Source organism: Theropithecus gelada, chromosome 5 (assembly GCF_003255815.1).
Source record: "Theropithecus gelada isolate Dixy chromosome 5, Tgel_1.0, whole genome shotgun sequence".
NCBI lineage: Eukaryota > Metazoa > Chordata > Mammalia > Primates > Cercopithecidae > Theropithecus > Theropithecus gelada.
The window spans coordinates 91,953,396-91,972,614 of NC_037672.1; the positions used below are offsets into that span (position 1 = coordinate 91,953,396).

At 37.0% G+C, this 19,219-nt stretch overlaps 1 protein-coding gene and 1 non-coding gene across 2 annotated transcripts in view; both read left to right on the forward strand.

Moving 5' to 3' along the window:
- Window positions 1-19,219, forward strand: part of TXK (TXK tyrosine kinase) — a 70,063-nt gene that overhangs the window by 19,222 nt on the left and 31,622 nt on the right. Inside the window, exons 2-6 of the mRNA XM_025385832.1 lie at window positions 2,724-2,778; window positions 3,808-3,910; window positions 4,603-4,808; window positions 6,525-6,590; window positions 12,219-12,273. Of these exons, the coding sequence (XP_025241617.1) occupies window positions 2,724-2,778; window positions 3,808-3,910; window positions 4,603-4,808; window positions 6,525-6,590; window positions 12,219-12,273 (485 nt within the window). The remainder of the gene's footprint in view (window positions 1-2,723; window positions 2,779-3,807; window positions 3,911-4,602; window positions 4,809-6,524; window positions 6,591-12,218; window positions 12,274-19,219) is intronic.
- LOC112625685 lies at window positions 10,976-11,083 on the forward strand. The gene has a single exon (XR_003119746.1). It is a non-coding gene; the product is annotated as a U6 spliceosomal RNA (small nuclear RNA).

The window sequence follows — 19,219 nt, forward strand, 5'->3', positions numbered from 1 at the left end:
ATGGTATGTTCTTCCATTTGTTTGTGTCCTCTTTTATTTCACTGAGCAGTGGTTTGTAGTTCTCCTTGAAGAGGTCCTTTACATCCCTTGTAAGTTGGATTCCTAGGTATTTTATTCTGTTTGAAGCAATTGTGAATGGAAGTTCATTCATGATTTGGCTCTCTGTTTGTCTGTTATTGGTGTATAAGAATGCTTGTGATTTTTGCACATTAATTTTGTATCCTGAGACTTTGCTGAAGTTTCTTATCAGCTTAAGGAGATTTTGGGCTGAGACAATGGGGTTTTCTAAATATACAATCATGTCATCTGCAAACAGGGACAATTTGACTTCTTCTTTTCCTACCTGAATACCCTTGATTTCTTTCTCTTGCCTGATTGCCCTAGCCAGAACTTCCAACACTATGTTGAATAGGAGTGGTGAGAGAGGGCATCCCTGTCTTGTGCCAGTTTTCAAAGGGAATGCTTGCAGTTTTTGCCCATTCAGTATGATATTGGCTGTGGGTTTGTCATAAATAGTTCTTATTATTTTGAGGTACGTTCCATCAATACCGAATTTATTGAGCTTTTTTAGCATGAAGGGCTGTTGAATTTTGTCAAAAGCCTTTTCTGCATCTATTGAGATAATCATGTGGTTCTTGTCTTTGGTTCTGTTTATGTGCCTTCTGATTCTTGTTGGGATCCTGACTGATAATACTTCCCTTTATGTTCCAGGGACTTTAAAAGATGTTATCTAATTGGTTCTTCACCACGATCCTATTACAATCAGTCTTCTTGATTACCCTCTTACCATATACCTGGTATTGGTCTAGGTGTTTTACATGAATCAATTTAATTAGTCCTCACCATTGGCTTACATGTTAGCCATCCTATTATTCCCGTTTTACAGATGAGGAAACTGAAACACAGAACATTTACTAGTTTACTCAAAGTCACAAAGTTAGACATTTATCTCTGCCTTCTAGGGCTTTTCAAAGGGAGTACATACTATTTACCTCAGTTTTACAGTTAGGAAAACTAAGACTTAGATAAGTAAAGAGACTTATCCAAGATGTAGTCAGCCAGGTGACTAGGGCTAAACCCTAGGTCTGTCTCCCCTCAAAGTGAATGCTCACCTCTAAGGTACTCTGCTGCCTCCAGAATATTTTCAGATGTCAATATGAGTATGAACTGATGGGGAAATGTAGGTTCTATGAAAATAAAATATCCTTTTGAAATTCAAAATTTATTTATGGTCTTTTATATTATTATTATTATTATTATTTTAAGACAGAGTCTCACTCTGTCACCCGGAATGGAGTGCAGTGGTGCAATCTCAGCTCACTGCAGCCTCCGTCTATCAGGCTCAAGGGATCCTCCCACCTTGGCCTTCTGACTACTGGGGACTACAGGCATGCACCACCATGCCTGGCTAATTTTTTAAAAAAGCTTTTTGGGGTAGACATGGGGTTCCACCATGTTGCCCAGGCTGATCTCAAACTTCTTGGGCTCAAGCGATCTGCCTGCTTCAGCCTCCCAAGGTGCTGGGGCATGAGCCACCACCCTTGGCTTATTTATGGACTTTAAAAATGAAAATCATCTCACTTAAATCAAATAATGATGAAGCTTGACAACGAAAGTCTAGGCATAACCTAGACTTATTAGGTAGTTCTTTCTTCAAATATTCAGTTTATCTTTAAACTTATTCCAGAGTAAGAGCCTATGTTTTATGGAATACTATGCAGCCATAAAAACAAATGAGTTCATGTCCTTTGCAGGGACAGGGATGAAGCTGGAAGCCATCATTCTCAGCAAACTAACACAGGAACAGAAAGCCCAACACTGCGTGTTCTCACTCATAAGTTGGAGTTGAACAATGAGAACGTATGGACAACAGGGAGGGGAACATCACACACCGGGGCCTGTTGAGGGGTGGGAGGCAAGGGGAGGGAGAGCATCAGGACAAATACCTAATGCATGCGGGGCTAAAAACCTAGATGATGGGTTGATAGGTGCAGCAAACCACCACGGTACATATATACCTATGTAACAAACCTGCTTGTTCTGCACATGTATCCCAGAACTTAAAGTAAAATAAAAAATAATAAAAAAGAAATACCAATACCTAGATTCATCCCCAGATAGTCTAATGTTTTTTTGGTGTGGGGTATGCAGGGTATAACCTGTGCACCAGAATATTTTAAAAGCTCCTCAGATAATTCTAACATGCTGCTAAGGTTTAGAACAATTTTTAATTGCAAGAAATAAATAAAAGAATCATCCCACTGAAATACCATCCCACTGAAATGTTGATGGAATTTTTAAAAAGAGCCTATGTGTTAAGCATTTTAATTTAAAAATATACGACAGACCTAATTCAAAATCTCTGCTAACAGATTTCCTAGGAGAGCATCACTTTTGGAATCCTATTCTCTTGTACATTTGTTAGTGAACATTAGCCCTGACAAAGGTAAAAGAGAATACACTGGTCATTTATCACTCACACACTGAGGAAATGCAAAAACCAGGCCAGGGGAGAAGAGCCTGAGAAGGGAAACCACACTGGCCAAGGTGCCAGAAACTTATTTTTTGCTTTAGTGACAGTTATTTGTCTTCCACTAGTGAAGGAAGGCATGATCGAGACTTTCATACGCTTTATAGTAATTCGTATCACCCATCCCTTAGAGACTCCCTCAATATCATGTACTCGTGGCTTTCTAACAGCTGAGAAATGACCTGCTTTTCAGATAACACCATCCAGTCGGTTTTCTGTTGCTGCTGTTGCTGTTCAGTGCAGAAGCGGTAAGTCTACTCCAAGGGCAATTTCTTGAAAATTAATTAATTCAGTTTCTTTAATACCTATGGAGTCACCATGTCTCTTTGCACCTGCTGTTCTCTCTACCTGGGAACCTTCTCCCATTTTCTCCCTGTTGAATTCAGGTCGAGGTCAAATGTCAAGTCATCTGGGATCCTTTCCTGGTCCTTCGGACTTAGTTGTTCATCCCATTGTGTTCCCACCGTGTGCGGCATGGTTCTCCACTTAATTTTTATTTCATGTATGTTGTTTATAGGTCTGTGCTCCAATATGTAGTTTTTCCCTTTAATGGCAAGAATCCTATCTTAGTTATGTATCTCCCCAAAACTATCGGTGTATCTTATACTTTAGTGGCAGTAAATGACTCTGTAAGAATTAAATCCAAGGCAGCATGTTAACAGAAAAAGGCTAACATTTAACAGGAGTATCCTGTATATCGGATACTATGCTAAAAGATTTATGTTTATTAATTCATACAGTTCTCAAAACCACCTACTTTTTTTTTTTTTTACAATTCCCATTTTACCGATGAGGAAATTGAGGATTAGATAGGTTACACTGCTTACCCAAGGCCACACTATGAAACGGTGGAGCTGGGATTCAAACTCATGTTCCTAATCACTATACCGTGTCTATTTACAACAAAAAGACACCATCAAAAGAGCTAATGCATATAAAATGACAAGCACTGAGCCAGATACAGAGTAAGTTTTTATTACCATGATTATAGTTTTATGCCCCAAAGATGCACCAGACTCTACTGGGAATGTGACATGTTTTTTCAATTTTATTTTATAACAACTCTATGCTCTTAGCACCTCTAGTTACTGGATAAGGAAACTTAAGTTCTTAAAACTAGTAATTTGCCCAGGGAGATGGAGTTAGGAAATCTTCTAAATGAAAATGGAGTTGGAAACAGACCTGGATGTTTCTACTATTTCTGTGAAAATCTAGTGGATGTATAGATACCTTTTGTACAAATAATTATTTGTAACATGATTGCTTTTCAATGTCAGACAAGTGAGAACACAGATAAGCCTGAGCCCAGATGAAGAGCTTCCAGAAAAACACACCCAGCGTCGCAGGCCATGGCTCAGTCAATTGTCAAATAAGAAGCAAGTGAGTATCATTTCGACAGGCAAGAGGGGAATGGAAAAGGTTGTCTTTTTAGAGTCTTCATTCACGAGGTGCTGTTTGTTACCCAGAATCTAGTATCATGCTTGGCATAAAATAAGTGCTCAATAATTTGTGAAGGAATGTTCTAGAAGAAAGTAAAAGGAAAAAGAAAAGACCAGTTAAAATAGGCTACTTATATTTACAAGCAGAACTTGAAAATGGGCAATGAGTGGGAAAAGACATATTCTGGCTCCTGTCATTTTGAGGCTGAGATTAATTTTCACTTCAGTGAGAAACAGCATTCTTAGGAAGTATGGTAAACCCAAGCACGAGCTGCCACCACACACAAAGAAAAAGGCCTTTTTTCTTCTTTTAAGGAGAAAAAAAATCCTTAAAACAAGGTAAAACTATTGAAGAAGAGTACATCATCTTTTGAGAATTTTGATATTAAAAAGTCCAGTGAAATGCTGGCAAGAGAGCTTGTTATCTCAAAAGTGTACAAAATGATGAGGGTATTGCTGGATCCAAAAGGAGTTTTATGGTTAGTCCTTTTCTACATTTATCCCATCCTGGCTTCTGCCTTGGTGTAGCTAGATAAGAAAAGTGAGGCAGAAGGCAAATATGCTTTATCCCTATATTTTTTAGTACAAATTATTAAAATGATTGTAAAACAACTCATTTCTTGGTTTTCACAGTCCAACACGGGCTGTGTGCAGCCGTCAAAACGAAAGCCACTGCCTCCCCTCCCACCCTCTGAGGTTGCTGAAGAGAAGATCCAAGTCAAGGCACTTTATGATTTTCTGCCCAGAGAACCCTGTAATTTAGCCTTAAGGAGAGCAGAAGAATACCTGATACTGGAGAAATATAATCCTCATTGGTGGAAGGCAAGAGACCGTTTGGGGTAAGACACTTACATGTCTTAGTCCGTATCCAATTCCTCCAACACAAAGAAGACTATTTAGTGACTCAGGCTTATAACTCTTTCCTCTGCATGAAATGGAATCTGTCCCCTCTCCCCCAAGATATGTGAGAGAATGAGAGAACAGTGATTTCAGGCAGTTTTCAGGCAGAGTCTCAGAATCAGGTACACCTGGCTTCACATCCTGATGCTGCCGCTTACTATTGTGTGTCCCCAGGCAAGTCACTTACCCTCTCTGAATTTTTGTTTCTTTATTTGTACAATGGAAATAGTAATTCTGACAATGTAGGTTCTTATTCTAATTTGTGCTTTCATTTGGGAATTTGTCGGTTTTTTCCTGTTAAGCTCTAAGGTAAGAACAGAAATAGTATTTTATTCACTTTTATGTTTCTACAATGGCAAGTTTTGAAAGCAAACATTGCAGTCGCTGCTGAATTAGATTAGAAAGAGAGAAGATCCTGGGATGCAGATAGGTTTCATTGTGTCAGTTGCAACAGATGGTTAATGCCTGACTGGAGTCCTGAATTGAGAAGAATTCTGAGGAATATCTGGACTTCCTGAGAGAGAAGGCTGGCATTGATTTCTGATATTTGTCAAGATTTGGATATTTTAAGTATCCAAGTATTATAAGCATGTAAATTACATACCTCTCCAACTACATTTTCTCAGTGATGTGGCTCTCTTAACAGTTCTCAACATGTGATGGAGACTTTTCAGTGGAAAAAGAGGCATTAGTAGGTTCAGGACTGTGTAATTAGCCACATCTGCGGGTATGCTATTGGCATGCCTCAGACTTAAAAATTGAATTTTTTATTTCACAGTAAGTGAATAGAGTTTTTAAAAAATATAATATGCAAATATTAATATCAAAATTGTACTTTGCCACTACCTGCAAACACAAGTGTCTCCCCAAAAGTAAATACCGTTATCCATTTTCAGATTATTTTCAATGCACTTACATACACATATCAAAATATATGGTATTGTTTGTAGAATTCATTACCTAAATCTTATCATACTTTATGCATGATTCTGCAACTTACTCTTATTTCTCAATAATATGTCTTGGAGATCTTTTTGTAATTTCAAATGTTGGTTAAGGTATAGGAAAAGTGAAGCCTCTACCATGCTGATAGGTGTGTTAATTGGTATATCCTCCTTTGAGGACAATTTGTTGCATATCCTGAAAGATGCACATATCCCGTGACTTAGCGATTCCCCTCCTTGCTATCTATCTTTGAGAAATATTCTTACTTCTGTACAAGAAGGCATGTTCAAGGATTTCTTTACAGCATTGCTTCTACCAGGGAAATGGCTAAACTAGAATACCTATACTATGGAATACTCCTCAGCAATTGAAAAGAATGAAGCCAATGTCTTTGTAATCGCTGTGTTTTTAACACAGTCACTATGATATCAGATGATCATTTAAATGCCCCCTTTTCTCTCTGAAAAGATTGTGGGGTCATAAAACCTCTTAAACTACTCACGTTACAAGTCGGGATCTTAATATATTTCTTGTACAGAGATTTTTGTTGAGTTCGAAATTTAAAAAACTTTTTTTTCTCCTTTTAACAATTTAATCAGTAAAATGAATTTGATTTCCCCCTACATCCTTGAGGTTTTTAAAGGATTATTGCCATGATAATGCCACAAACATGCCAAGCATTTTGACTTTTGCTTTTTCTTTTGTTCTAGGAATGAAGGCTTAATCCCAAGCAACTATGTGACTGAAAACAAAATAACTAATTTAGAAATATATGAGTAAGTCTTCTCCAAAATATAACCTATGATTAACCTATGAACATCAGGGACGTTTTGGCAGCTTGTAAGTATAGATACTGTTTTGGGTCTGTAAAAGGAAAAGAAAGTAACACATTTGACAGCATTAATAATAAAGAGACGTTTGATCCTTATCATGGTTGATTCAGAAACTTCTTTTTCTTAAACTTATTTTTGTTCTGTTTTGTATAGCCACTTTTTCTGTTTTAACAGTGGCAGTCTGAAACCAAACATTCATCTGGTACCTGTTTTACTGTATATTTTAACTGGAAAATTTACTTTAAAAAATGACATTAAATTTTCAATGAGTGGTAAATTGGACTTAACCATATAGATAAATGACTATATTTTGGCTCATGTTTTTATGTGTTTTAGAAATAGCTGAAGATAAGAACTAGGCTAATGCTGTAGTTTGGAAGAACCATTTGGCATGTTCACTAGAGTTCCGCCTGAAATCTATTTTTGTTACAATTACAGATTTGGAAGATGGAGGAAATCTTAGCAATCACTTTTTTAGCCCCTCATTTTGCAGATGAGAAGATTGATAGATTATAGGTAGAGAGCGGTAGAACTGAGACTAGTCATATGTTTTTTATAAATTTAGATTTTCAGTTTGAGCATCTCCCCCACCTCCATCTGGTTTGGGCACTTATCTTAAAATTAGCATATGCTTCCACCAGGTGGCAGTAGGTAATATATGCATTGAGGCATTAAGACAAGTGCTTCTCTGAGAACCAGGCAGCAAATACAATTGAATGAGAGAAACTTCTTGGTTGGTCTTGCTACTAATAAAGCCCACCTAGAGGCCTAACTCAGTACATCTCTCCTAAAACAAATTTGAATTCGAAAGCTTTGGTGAATAATGTAGACTTTATTGGAGGAGAAAAGGAGATGACTTCAGTACAGATGACTCATCTACATTACTCTATGAGATTTCTCCAGTAGCTATTTCTGTTCTCTCTCCAGTCACTCTCCTCAGCGCCATCACAGGGTCTCTTCTCTCTTTTCCCACCTTCACTGGGCCTCATGGCTCCATTGGAGCCATTTAGCCCTTCCCGAGATTCTAATCTCCAGTAAATCAAAGTCCTCAGGTGACTGAACCCACCTTCCTTAGAAAACAGTTCCAAAGTGCTCACTTCGGCAGAACATATACTAACATTGGAATGATACAGAGGAGATTAGCATGGCAATTTTTAAAAATTGGAAAAAAAAAAAAAAGAGGCCAGTCATGGTGGCTCACACCTGTAACCCTAGCACTTTGGGAGACTGAGGTGGGAGAATTGCTGGAGCTCAGGAGTTCAAGACTGTCCTGGGCAACATAGTGAGACCCTATCTCTCTTAAAAAAAAAAAAGAAGAAGAAGAAGAAGAGAAAAGAAAAGAAAAGAAAAAACAGTTCCACAGCTATCTACTCAAGAGCACGTCCTCATGAGTTCTCACTGCTATCCCGAGCTTAAGCTGACCAACAAAAACAGGCCTCTTGCAAGGCCGGGTCAGAGGAGATTTTGTGTGTATTTACAGATATATGAAAATCTCTTGCTCAGAAAAATTAGAAAAATGAGACTTTTTTCATATAATTTGGATTTTACAGGCGAATAAAGGAGACATTTGTGAAGGTAGCTAACACAGTGCCTGGTGGTTAGTGAATGGATACTCACTACCTAGGAATGTTACTTTCCACCCTTTTGTTATTCATTCATTTGCTCATTGATTACCCTGTTTAGACAAGGCCTAGACTCTGGCTATAACAACCTGTTTATACTGTGGATGTTGGAGCATCTGAATTATACTACTCTGGGGTTACAACTGCTACCTCATTTCCTTGGGCCTTGATTTATATATGAGTTTTTTTAAAAAAATCATCCTTTTTAAAACGACTCCAATTATGAGAAAACTAATTTTTCATTTTATTGCCATTTTTAAAAACAGCTTTATTAAGATGCAGATAAAATCGTTATCATTATTGATCGCTGAAATTTATTGATCACTTACTATGTCCCAAGCACTGTTCTAATGACTGTACAAAAGTTACTGCCCTAGGTTTAAGTACTAGAGCATGTGTATATAAATGGGAGCAACCTGGGTCCAAATCCTGGCATCGGCATTGACTAGTGCTTTGGTTCAGGGCAGAGTTACCTAATGTCTCTAAACCTCTGAATGATCTGAAAAGCAGAGACAATAATACCTATTCTATCTATTACATAATAAATATTCAATACATTCTAGTGATTATTATTATTTCATGAACTATGAAACTAACAGGAAAAACATTTACAGTTTGGTCCACCTGGCCTATTATTTACAGGCATTCAACACTCCTTTGTTACTTCAGTCCTCAAAACCTTATTTGTTCCATCTGTATTTATTGTATACTTATGATGTACCAGATATAACAACATGAAATATGCAGAGTTATGGAACTTACAGTTTCTTGAGAAAAAAATAGACATTAAACAACCCTAAGTCCACAAATAAATGTACAATTTTATTTATTTATTTTTGAGACAGAGTCTCGCTCTGTCACCCAGGCTGGAGTGCAGTGGCGTGATCTTGGCTCACTCAAGCTCGCCTCCTGGGTTCATGCCATTCTCCTGCCTCAGCCTCCTAAGTAGCTGGGACTACAGGCGCCTGCCACCACACCTGGCTAATTTTTTTTTTTTTTTTTTTTTAGTAGAGACGGGGTTTCACCGTGTTAGCCAGGATGGTCTCAATCTCCTAACCTCGTGATTCGCCCACCTCGACCTCCCAGAGTGCTGGGATTACAGGCGTGAGCCACCGTGTCCGGCCCATAAACATACAATTTTAAATCGTAGTGTTATGACACACTGGAGCCTGGGGCTGGGGGTGGGGTGAGGGCGGCAAGGGGAGGGAGAACATCAGGAAGGATAGGTAATGGATGCTGGGCTTAATACCTAGGTGATGAGTTGATCTGTGCAGCAAACCACTATGGCACATATTTACCTATGTAACAAAACTGAATATCCTGCACATGTACCCCGGAACTTAAAATAAAAGTTAAAAAAAAAAAAACTGTAGTGTTTTGAAGGAACAGTATTGGGCACTGTGGAAGAAAACACGGCAGGGGATGTAATTTAGATGGAGGATGTTGGGTTGTGTCTGAGGAAGTGACTTGAGGTCTAAAGGTGGTAGCAGGTAGTGTGTGTTGAGGGAGGGTGGGTATAGTGGAAGGAACGCTGCGTCAATGTGGAGTTCTGATATTTCAGGGGAACCTTTGTGCATAGAAAGATTTATGGCTACTTTGGCTTTAAATGAAATATCCGAATTTTCAACATTACAACATAAAAACCTAGTTTTCAGAAAGTCCTCAAATTCGACTTATAAAATTTGGTATACTATATATAAATCTAAAAAAGTAAGAACAATCAGCTTAATTCAAACTCAACATACTAGATATCCTTAAACAATCAGTCCGATTTATAAGCTCAGTTAATTAAATTTTTGGAAACTTTTAATTTGCATTAATAAACTGAATAAAATCAGTTTTCTTTCAAAGTACTTCACATGCCTGACAGGGCAAATTTACAATTGTGAAAAGCCCTATGCAAGTCTTTAAATGATCCTGAAAATCTAATAAACTAAACTTATAAATGTGGGAAATCAAGTTCCTTTAACTGTATAAATATCGTTTTAAAAACGAGTCAAATTATCTTCAACTTCAAATAACCAGTTTAAAATTAATTATGCCCTTTAAATCAGAGGCAAAAATCTAATACACCAGATTCTCTTAAAATAATAGATATTTTAAATACCAAACATGTTGATTATTCCTGAACTTTACAGAAGTATGAGTTTCATTTATCTCATTATCTCTACACGGAATCCTTAATCTTCTCACAGAAAGTCACTTACTAAGGGAAGCAGATTCACCTTCTCAGATCTAATGGGGTTTCTAGATCAAAAATTCAAGAACACAATACTGTTTACTTATTGATCAGAAATCTAAGATTGGGACATGGTACCAGAGGTATTCACATAACATACAGAATGTTTCTACTCACCTGTAGCTGGACGTGCTGGATTAAAACAAAATGTAAATAGGATTCCTGTCCCTAACTCCTTCATGCACATCATTTGGTCTTACTTGTAATCAGTGTTGTCTAGGTATAAGAGTTACAGTTTTACTTATATATATTTTTTGTTTTAAAAACCCCTTCTAACTTTTATAATCTGATCTAAATAGATGAAATTCTGAAATACTGTGCTCTTGCATCCTCTAAGTTCCATTCATTCAGTCTCTTTCCTGCTTGATAGAATTCGGAATTATTTTAAAGGATCTTGAATTTGTCACATACTTCTATCTGGCAATATTAGATTAAGTTTAAAATCTTCTTAAAAATCTTGTTTTTGAGTGCTTGCTTCGGCAGCACATATACTAAAAATGGGAACAATACAGAGAAGATTAGCATGTTCCCTGTGCAAGGATGACATGCAAATTTGTGAAGCATTAAATTTTTTTTAAAGTCTTGTTTTGAAATGAAAGCCTTTCAGTTTTCCTTTCTCTCTCTTTTGTTCTACCATTTTTTCTTTCTCCTTCCTGTACAACATTTGCTTATTGACTAGGTATTATATCAAACTGTATGTTTAGCTTACAATATTAGTTAATTATGTTTACTGTGTGTACTTCTGATATTCTAAAGTCATTTAATGACATGTTTCATGCAGAGAAAACAGCATGATTGAGGGCAGAAAAGGGATTGGTGAATCTGGGGAAGGAAAGAATTCCAATGAGACTGAAGCTCAGTGAGTGACAGGAGCCTCAGGAGACAGATGGGGTGGGAGAGGGTGTCAGAGGCAAGTTCATGTATTGGTTGTTACATGTATTCTGTTTTTTGATTTTTTAAAAATTTTATTTTAGATCTAGGGGGTACACGTGCAAGTTTTTTTCTTTTTTTTTTTCTAACAACAGTGTATTGTGTAATGGTGGGTATTGGGTTTCTGGTGTACTCATCACCCAAATAGTGAACATTTTATACAATAAGTCATTTTTCAACTCACCCCGCTTCGATCCTCCCTGCTTTGGGAGTCCCCAGTGTCCATTATTTCCATCTCTATGGCTATGTGTTCCCCCTGTTATCTCCCACTTAAAAGTGAGAACATCTACTAACTACTGACTATATATAATGTAATGCACTTAGGAGTGTCAGAAAAGTAAGAATGGGCTTTAATTTTTGGAAGGCGTAACAAAGCACCTATAAAAACATGTAAGTAGGAAGTTTCTGAGAGGAAAGACAGACATAAGTATTTTTTTAGTTTGCCAAAACTCTGTGTTTGTTCAAGATGATGAGGTCTTTACCACATACCTTTCATGGAAATCTATAAGAAGTTAAATCATTCATAATGTATACTAAGTATATATTAGAAGTTGAATTGAGATATGATAGAATAAACTAGATATTGGCTTGAACATAAAATTATATTAAACTTAATTAACCCATAATGATATATTATTGTTTATCTGAATTAAAAAAAAACACTCAACTTTCTAAGATCAGATCTGAAGTAAGTTCTTAAAAATGAAGGAAATGGAGCCCTGTTTTTTCCTAAAAAAAATTGAATATAAAATTTAAAAATCATTTTTATTGCTTTTACAGGTGGTACCATAGAAACATTACCAGAAATCAGGCAGAACGTCTATTGAGACAAGAGGTAATTCAATATATTTGTGGACATTTTCAATATTTCTGAGAAGTACTTATAAAGACTTTAACCAACTAAAAGAGTATATTATTTCTTGTCTTTTCTAGTTCTAAAATATCATTATATCCCAACTATGTATTTTATGTGAAGCTGTAAATCAGATATATTTGTGTTAGATCATATTTTCCAACAACTTTCATTATAATTTCAGAAATATGTTTCTCCTGAAAGGATTTCAGCTCTAACATATGGAGACTACTGCACTCACTCCAAGGTGCATTCTGCCAAGCCAATGGAGTCTCTCTCTCTCTCTCTCTCTCTACATATATATATATATATATATATATTTATTTATTTATTTATTTTGAGACATGGTCTCACTGTGTCACCCAGGTTGAGGTGTAGTGGCTCGATAACAGCTGACTGAAGTCTTGACCTCCTGGGCTTCAAGCTGTCCTCCCACCTCAGTCTTCTGAGTAGCTGGAACTACAGGCGTGCCACCATGCCTGGCTAGTTTCTTTGTATTTTTTATAGAGATGGGGTTTTGCCATGCTGCCCAACTGGTCTTGAACTACTGAGCTCAAATGATCAGCCTGGCTTGGCCTCCCAAAGTGCTGAGATTACAGGTGTGAACCACCACGCCCAGTCTGGAGTCCTGTATTTGAGTTGCTCATTATAACCTTTGCATCAAAGGCAGTAAAGTATAAACTTGATCCTCAGGAACTTAGGTTAGACTCATTAAAAACACAAACAAAGAAAAATACCTGCTGCTGCAGTGTCTTTGTTCTTTGGAAACAAAGGAAAGAGTAGAATAGCCAAAATATCAAACTCATATCAAAACTACTCATTTAGGTCAAACCAAAACAAAGCTACCTATAGTTTAAATTTCCAACTGTCAGTAAACGTTAACTGTGGGTAAAAGTAGAGTCAAAACTAGAAACTAGGTAAGAGTATGTGTGTCATTTTGCTCTGCTGTTGGATATTGAGGAAATCTAGAAATGCGAATGAGAAAGAATCAGTTCTGTAACTCAAAACTCAATGCCAGTAATGGCTCAGGGTACAATGAAGACCCACTTCATAGCAGGGGCTATAGGCAGAGAATGAGGGACACAGGCCCATCTCAGGTGACCACGGATGGAGGTTGGACAGGCCTTGCTTGCTTGGAGGAAACTGAGTGTGGCAGAAAATATGCTATCTTCTTGGTATGGTCACAGCAAATGGCCTTTTGTAAGATGACATTAATAGGTCCAACATGGAGAAATAAAATGTTATGACAGGTGGGCAGAATGAGAGAAGGAAAGTCCCAGAGGAGGTCTGCAGTTAGCACACTGGGCACAGGTAATATGGCCCAAATCACTGGGCTGTGGAGATTCAGTATAAGAGCTTCTGCATCTGAATAGAAACCAGACAAGGCAAGGGTCTCATCTCTTTTCAGAGACTTGAATAGGGAATTATACGCACAGGCCCACAACCCAGACATGGCAAATATTAAAATTTGGCCATGACATTTTAAAAATAAATAAAACATTACAGATACAGTTGAAGCCCACCCCCTTCATCTTCTTGGTCCTCTCTCATTCCTTAGAGGCAATCACAGTAGAAGGGTATATTCCTGTTTTCTCCATGTGTTTAAATTTTGGTCATATATGCATGCACATAAACAACCTATAATGTTATTTTATGTATTCTACCATTTGATAGAAAGGAGATCATATGTATGTGGATTTTTTAGTTAAACATTATGTTTTCAAAGTTTATCGATATGGGTATGTATACTATAGATCAAATACATTCCTTTAACTGTATATTAGCGTATTTCATGATATGACTATATAAAATTGTATTCAATGTGGATAAACATTCAAAATGTTTTTGATTTGTTACTGTTACAAACAGTGCTGCAATGAATTTTCTTATAAATGTCATTTTGTACACAGGGCGAGATGGAATTATGTGGTCACAGGGTATGTGCAGATTTAACATTATTAGATATTTTCAAAACATGATTCAAAATGGTTATACTAATTTATGCTTTTGTGGTGAATGAGATAAACTGGTTCCCAACATTCTTGCCAGCAGGTGGCAAGTAGTTTCACAGTTTTTTTTTCCAATTCATTGGGTGAAAAATTGTATACCTTTTCATTTTCTTGATTACCAGTGCAATTGAGTTACTTTTGAAGTGTCTGTAGGCCAGTTGAGCTTACTCTTCTGTGACATGCCTGTCAACATTTTTGGTCCACTTTTCTATAGTGCTTGCCTTTTGAACTTGTAAGTCTATATTTAAAAAATACAGCCAGGGGCGATGGCTAAAGCCTGTAATCCCAGCACTTTAGGAGGCCACGGCAGGTGGATCATTTGAGGTCAGGAGTTCGAGACCAGCCTGGCCAACATGCCGAAACCCCATTTCTACTGAAAATACAAAAATTAGCCAGGCATGGTGGTGGGCGCCTCTAATCCCAGCTACTCAGAAGGCTGAGGCAGGAGAATCGCTTGAACCTGGGAGGTGGAGATTGCAGTGAGCCAAGATCACGCCACTGCACTCCAGCCTGGGTGACAGAGTGAGACTCCATCTCAAAAATAAATAAATAAATAAATAATATTTTGAATACCAATCTTTTTTGTCAGCTATATGTTGTAAATATATTCTTCTGGTTTCTGGCTTTTAGGAAAACTTTATGCTGTTTTCTTGCATAGAATTTAAAAAGGTTAATGTGGTCACATTTCTCAAATTTTCCTTTATTATCTATGCTTCTTTTCTTCTTAGTATAAGAAACTTTTCTTCCTCTTGAAGTAATTAATGGATTTCTATCCTCTTTTAAATGTATTAAGGATTTGCTTTCCACATCTGGGTCTTTATCGGAAATGAGTGTGTATGTGTGTATAAAGCATGGGATATTTAAAGTATACATATTTTTTTCTATCTCAAAAATGTTTTTCTAATTTGTGTATTTTCTAATTTTTATATTTATTTATTTATTTATTTATTTATTTATTTATTTATTTATTTTTGAGAGGGAGTCTCACTCGTTGCCCAGGCTGGAGTGCAGTGGCGCGATCTCGGCTCACTGCAAGCTCTGCCTCCCGGGTTCACGCCATTCTCCCGCCTCAGCCTCCCGAGTAGCTGGGACCGCAGGCCCCCACCACCACTCCCGGCTAATTTTTTCTATATTTATACAGACGGGGTTTCACTGTGTTAACCAGGATGGTCTCCATCTCTTGACCTCATGATCCTCCCGCCTCGGCCTCCCAAAGTGCTGGGATTACAGGCGTGAGCCACTACATCCGGCCTTCTAATTTTTATTTTAAAAATACATCTGGCCCTCCTACTTGTCACAAGGCATTTAAAATACATATTCTGGTTTGGGTTTCCTTATATTCTATTCAGCATTTATCCTGTTATGTTCAAAAGGGAGCCTGGCTTATAATTTTCTATTCTCTTTGATTTTAGTATAAAGGTTACACTAACATCATAAAATGAGTTAAGGAGTGGGGCTTTGGCTGTCTTTCCTATCTCGGGAATAGTTTATATTGGTTAGTTAGCTACTATAACTGTCCTGTAACATAGTCCAGATATGCTGCTTTTAAAAGCAGGTAGATACGTGATTACTGATTGAATTTCCTTTTCTTTTTGAAATGTTTGATAACTTACATTTACCTAGAGAATTGCCTATTTTAAATTTATTTTCAAATTTACTGCACAATTCATGGCAATATCCTATAATTTTTATTTATTTCATATTTCAATAGTCAGTATGTTCACGTGGTTCAAAATCGAAAGATTTTGGAAAGTTTTCTTCCATCTTGTCTGCAAGCCACCAATTTCCCTCCCGACAGAAAAACTACTATTAGTTTATTTTGTGTCCTTTCCAAGATATTTAACACATACACAAGGAAGTTCAAATATATTTTCTTGTGTTGCTACTTTTACACAAATGATAGCATACTATATACATTTACATATATATTATTTTTTCACATAAGGATATATATTTAGAATCTTTCCACATCAGTACACAAAACGTGTCCTCCTTCATTTTATACTTGCATAGTATTCCTTAGTTTGAGTGTATCACAATTTTTAAAACCAATTCTTCAGTATGAAAATTAAATAGTATACATCCTTTTGCTGTTGAAACAATGCTACCATCCATAACCTATACACATATCTTTTCCCATTTATATGGGTTTGTAGGATAAACCCTCAAAGGTGCAAATTCTGGGTCAAATGAAATACACATTTCTAATTTTAACAGGTATTGAAATCTCCTCAGTAGGATTTGTATCAATTTATATGTCTACCAGAAAACAGCGAGTCTGTTTTCCCACAGCCTTTTCAGCCGGCACTTTATAGAAAACATCTGGATCTTTGCTCTCTGACACCTGATCTCAGTGTGGATTTAATTTGCATTTCTCATATTCTGGGAATGCTAAGCATTTTTATATGCTAAATTTTATATGTCTGTATTTCCTTTTCTGTGAACTCTTTGTTCATATCCTTTGCATTATTTTCTATTGGGTTTTTAAGGTTTTTCTCAGAATTTGTAGGACCTATGTAGCTATATTAAGGAAATTAGCCCTTTGTGACATGTGGCGTTATTTCCTGCAGTTTTTCTATTGTCTTATGGTCTTTTGGCCTGAAGAGTATTTGAATTTTATATGTATTGCCTTTCCCATCCCCAGGTTGTTAAAAAATATTCTCATGTGTCTTTTTTTTTTTTTTTTTTTTTTGAGACGGAGTCTCACTCTGCCGCCCAGGCTGGAGTGCAGTGGCCCGATCTCAGCTCACTGCAAGCTCTGCCTCCCGGGTTCACGCCATTCTCCTGCCTCAGCCTCCCGAGTAGCTGGGACTACAGGCGCCCGCCACCTCGCCCGGCTAGTTTTTTGTATTTTTTAGTAGAGACGGGGTTTCACCGTGTTAGCCAGGATGGTCTCGATCTCCTGACCTCGTGATCCGCCCGTCTCGGCCTCCCAAAGTGCTGGGATTACAGGCTTGAGCCACCGCGCCCGGCCTCATGTTTCTTGATCACTTTAGTGGTTCTATTTTATGCATTTGTATCTTTGATCCATTTGTAATTTTTCCTGATGTAAGGAGTAAGATATGGATCCGACTTTATTTTCTTCTCGATGGTTACCAAACATCCACCTTTGTGCACTGATTTGAGATGCCACTGTCATGATAAACAAAATCCCTATTTCGGACTATATCTGGGCTTTCTACTTGGTTTTATTGATCAGTCCTCACAGAGGACTACTACACTGTTTTAAGTACTGAGGCTGTCTCTAGTGTGGCTAGCCTCCCTCATTATTCTTTTTCAGAAATATTCTGGATATATTAATATATATTTTTGTCCATATAAACTTCAGAATCACCTTGTGGTTGCATTAAATGTACAGATTAAATTGGGAAAAAATTTTCAGGCATTACAAATCAATGAGGTTTGGGGACCCTTTTGTTCTAGAAGCCATATATTGATATTCATATAGAAAAAAAATAAAATTAGATTCATACCTCTTGGAAAAATAACCATAGGTATATTAAACACCTAAAGAGAAAAGTAAACATTTTTGTATTCTTCAGGAGCATTTTAGAGTTTTCTTCATCCAACTTTTGTATATCTATTTTTAAGTTTATCTTAAAGAATTTCATCTTTTGTGTTGGTGTCATAAATGAGTATATCTTGTTTTTACTTATGAAGCTTTTTATTTCTGTGAATTAATTTTGTAACTGATAATTTTGGTAAATTCTCATGTTTTATGTAGTAGGTTTTCACTTGATTCTCTTGGGTTTTCAGTATACAATCAGCAGCCAACAGTGATGATTTCAACTCCTCTTTTATAATTTTAATATAGTACTTTTAATGTTTGCCTCTCACTTAGTTGAATTGACTAGTGTCACCAGAACAGTATGAAATGCCAGTGATGATAGTAGTGGGCATTATTTCTTTTTTCCCGTTTTTTGTTTGTTTGTTTGTTTTTTGACCATCTTGCTCTGTTGCCCAAACTGGAAGGCAGTGGCACAATCTCGGCTCACTGCAGCCTCTGCTTCCCGGGTTCAAGCAATTCTCGTGCCTCAGTCACCCAAGAAGCTGGGATTACGGTCATGTGGCACCATTTTGTACTTTCAGTAGAGGCGGGGTTTTGCTGTGTTGGCCAGGTTGGTCTTGAACTCCTGGCCTCAAGTGATCTGCCTGCCTTGGTCTCCCAAAGTGCTGGGATTACAGGCATGAGCCACTGCGCCCGGCCCTTTTTGAGATTTTATTTGGAATGATTTCCACGTATAGCACAAGGCTGGATTTGAGACTAAGTGCTATTGTGTTAAGGAAGTACACACACATTCCTATTTTATTGAGGATTTTTAAAAATTGATACTAGAAGTTGAAATTTGTCAAACGGCTCTTCAACATCTCTAGGGATGTTCATGTGGTTTTTCTCCTTAGGTGTGCTGTATAGGTTGGTTCAAAAGCAACTGCGGTTTTTGCCATTACTTTTAGTTACTTTTAATGGAAAAAAACCACAATTACTTTTGCACAAACCTAATAATATGATAAATTATATTAATAAAATCCCAAATATTGAATTATTCTTACACTCGTCATGCAATTCTTCTTGGTCATGGTATATCATTCTTTTGTGCCACTGGATTTGTTTCTTAACATTTTATTTAGAAGTTTTACATTGATAAGACTGGTCAGTAGTTTTCTCTTTTGTGCACAGTTCTGGCTGTGCTGTTGATTATTGATATTAAGCTCATTTTATACATACAAACGGAAAAGTTTTTCTTCTTTTCATGTCATGTGCTCTGGCATAGTTTCATCTCTATACCATTTTTTTTTTGTTTAATGTTCAGTACATTGTAATGTGTGACTATAGTACTGCTTAAATGTGGTAGCTTTTGGTTGGGCTCAGTGGCTCACGCTTATAATCCCAGCACTTTGGAGGCTGAGGCAAGAGAATC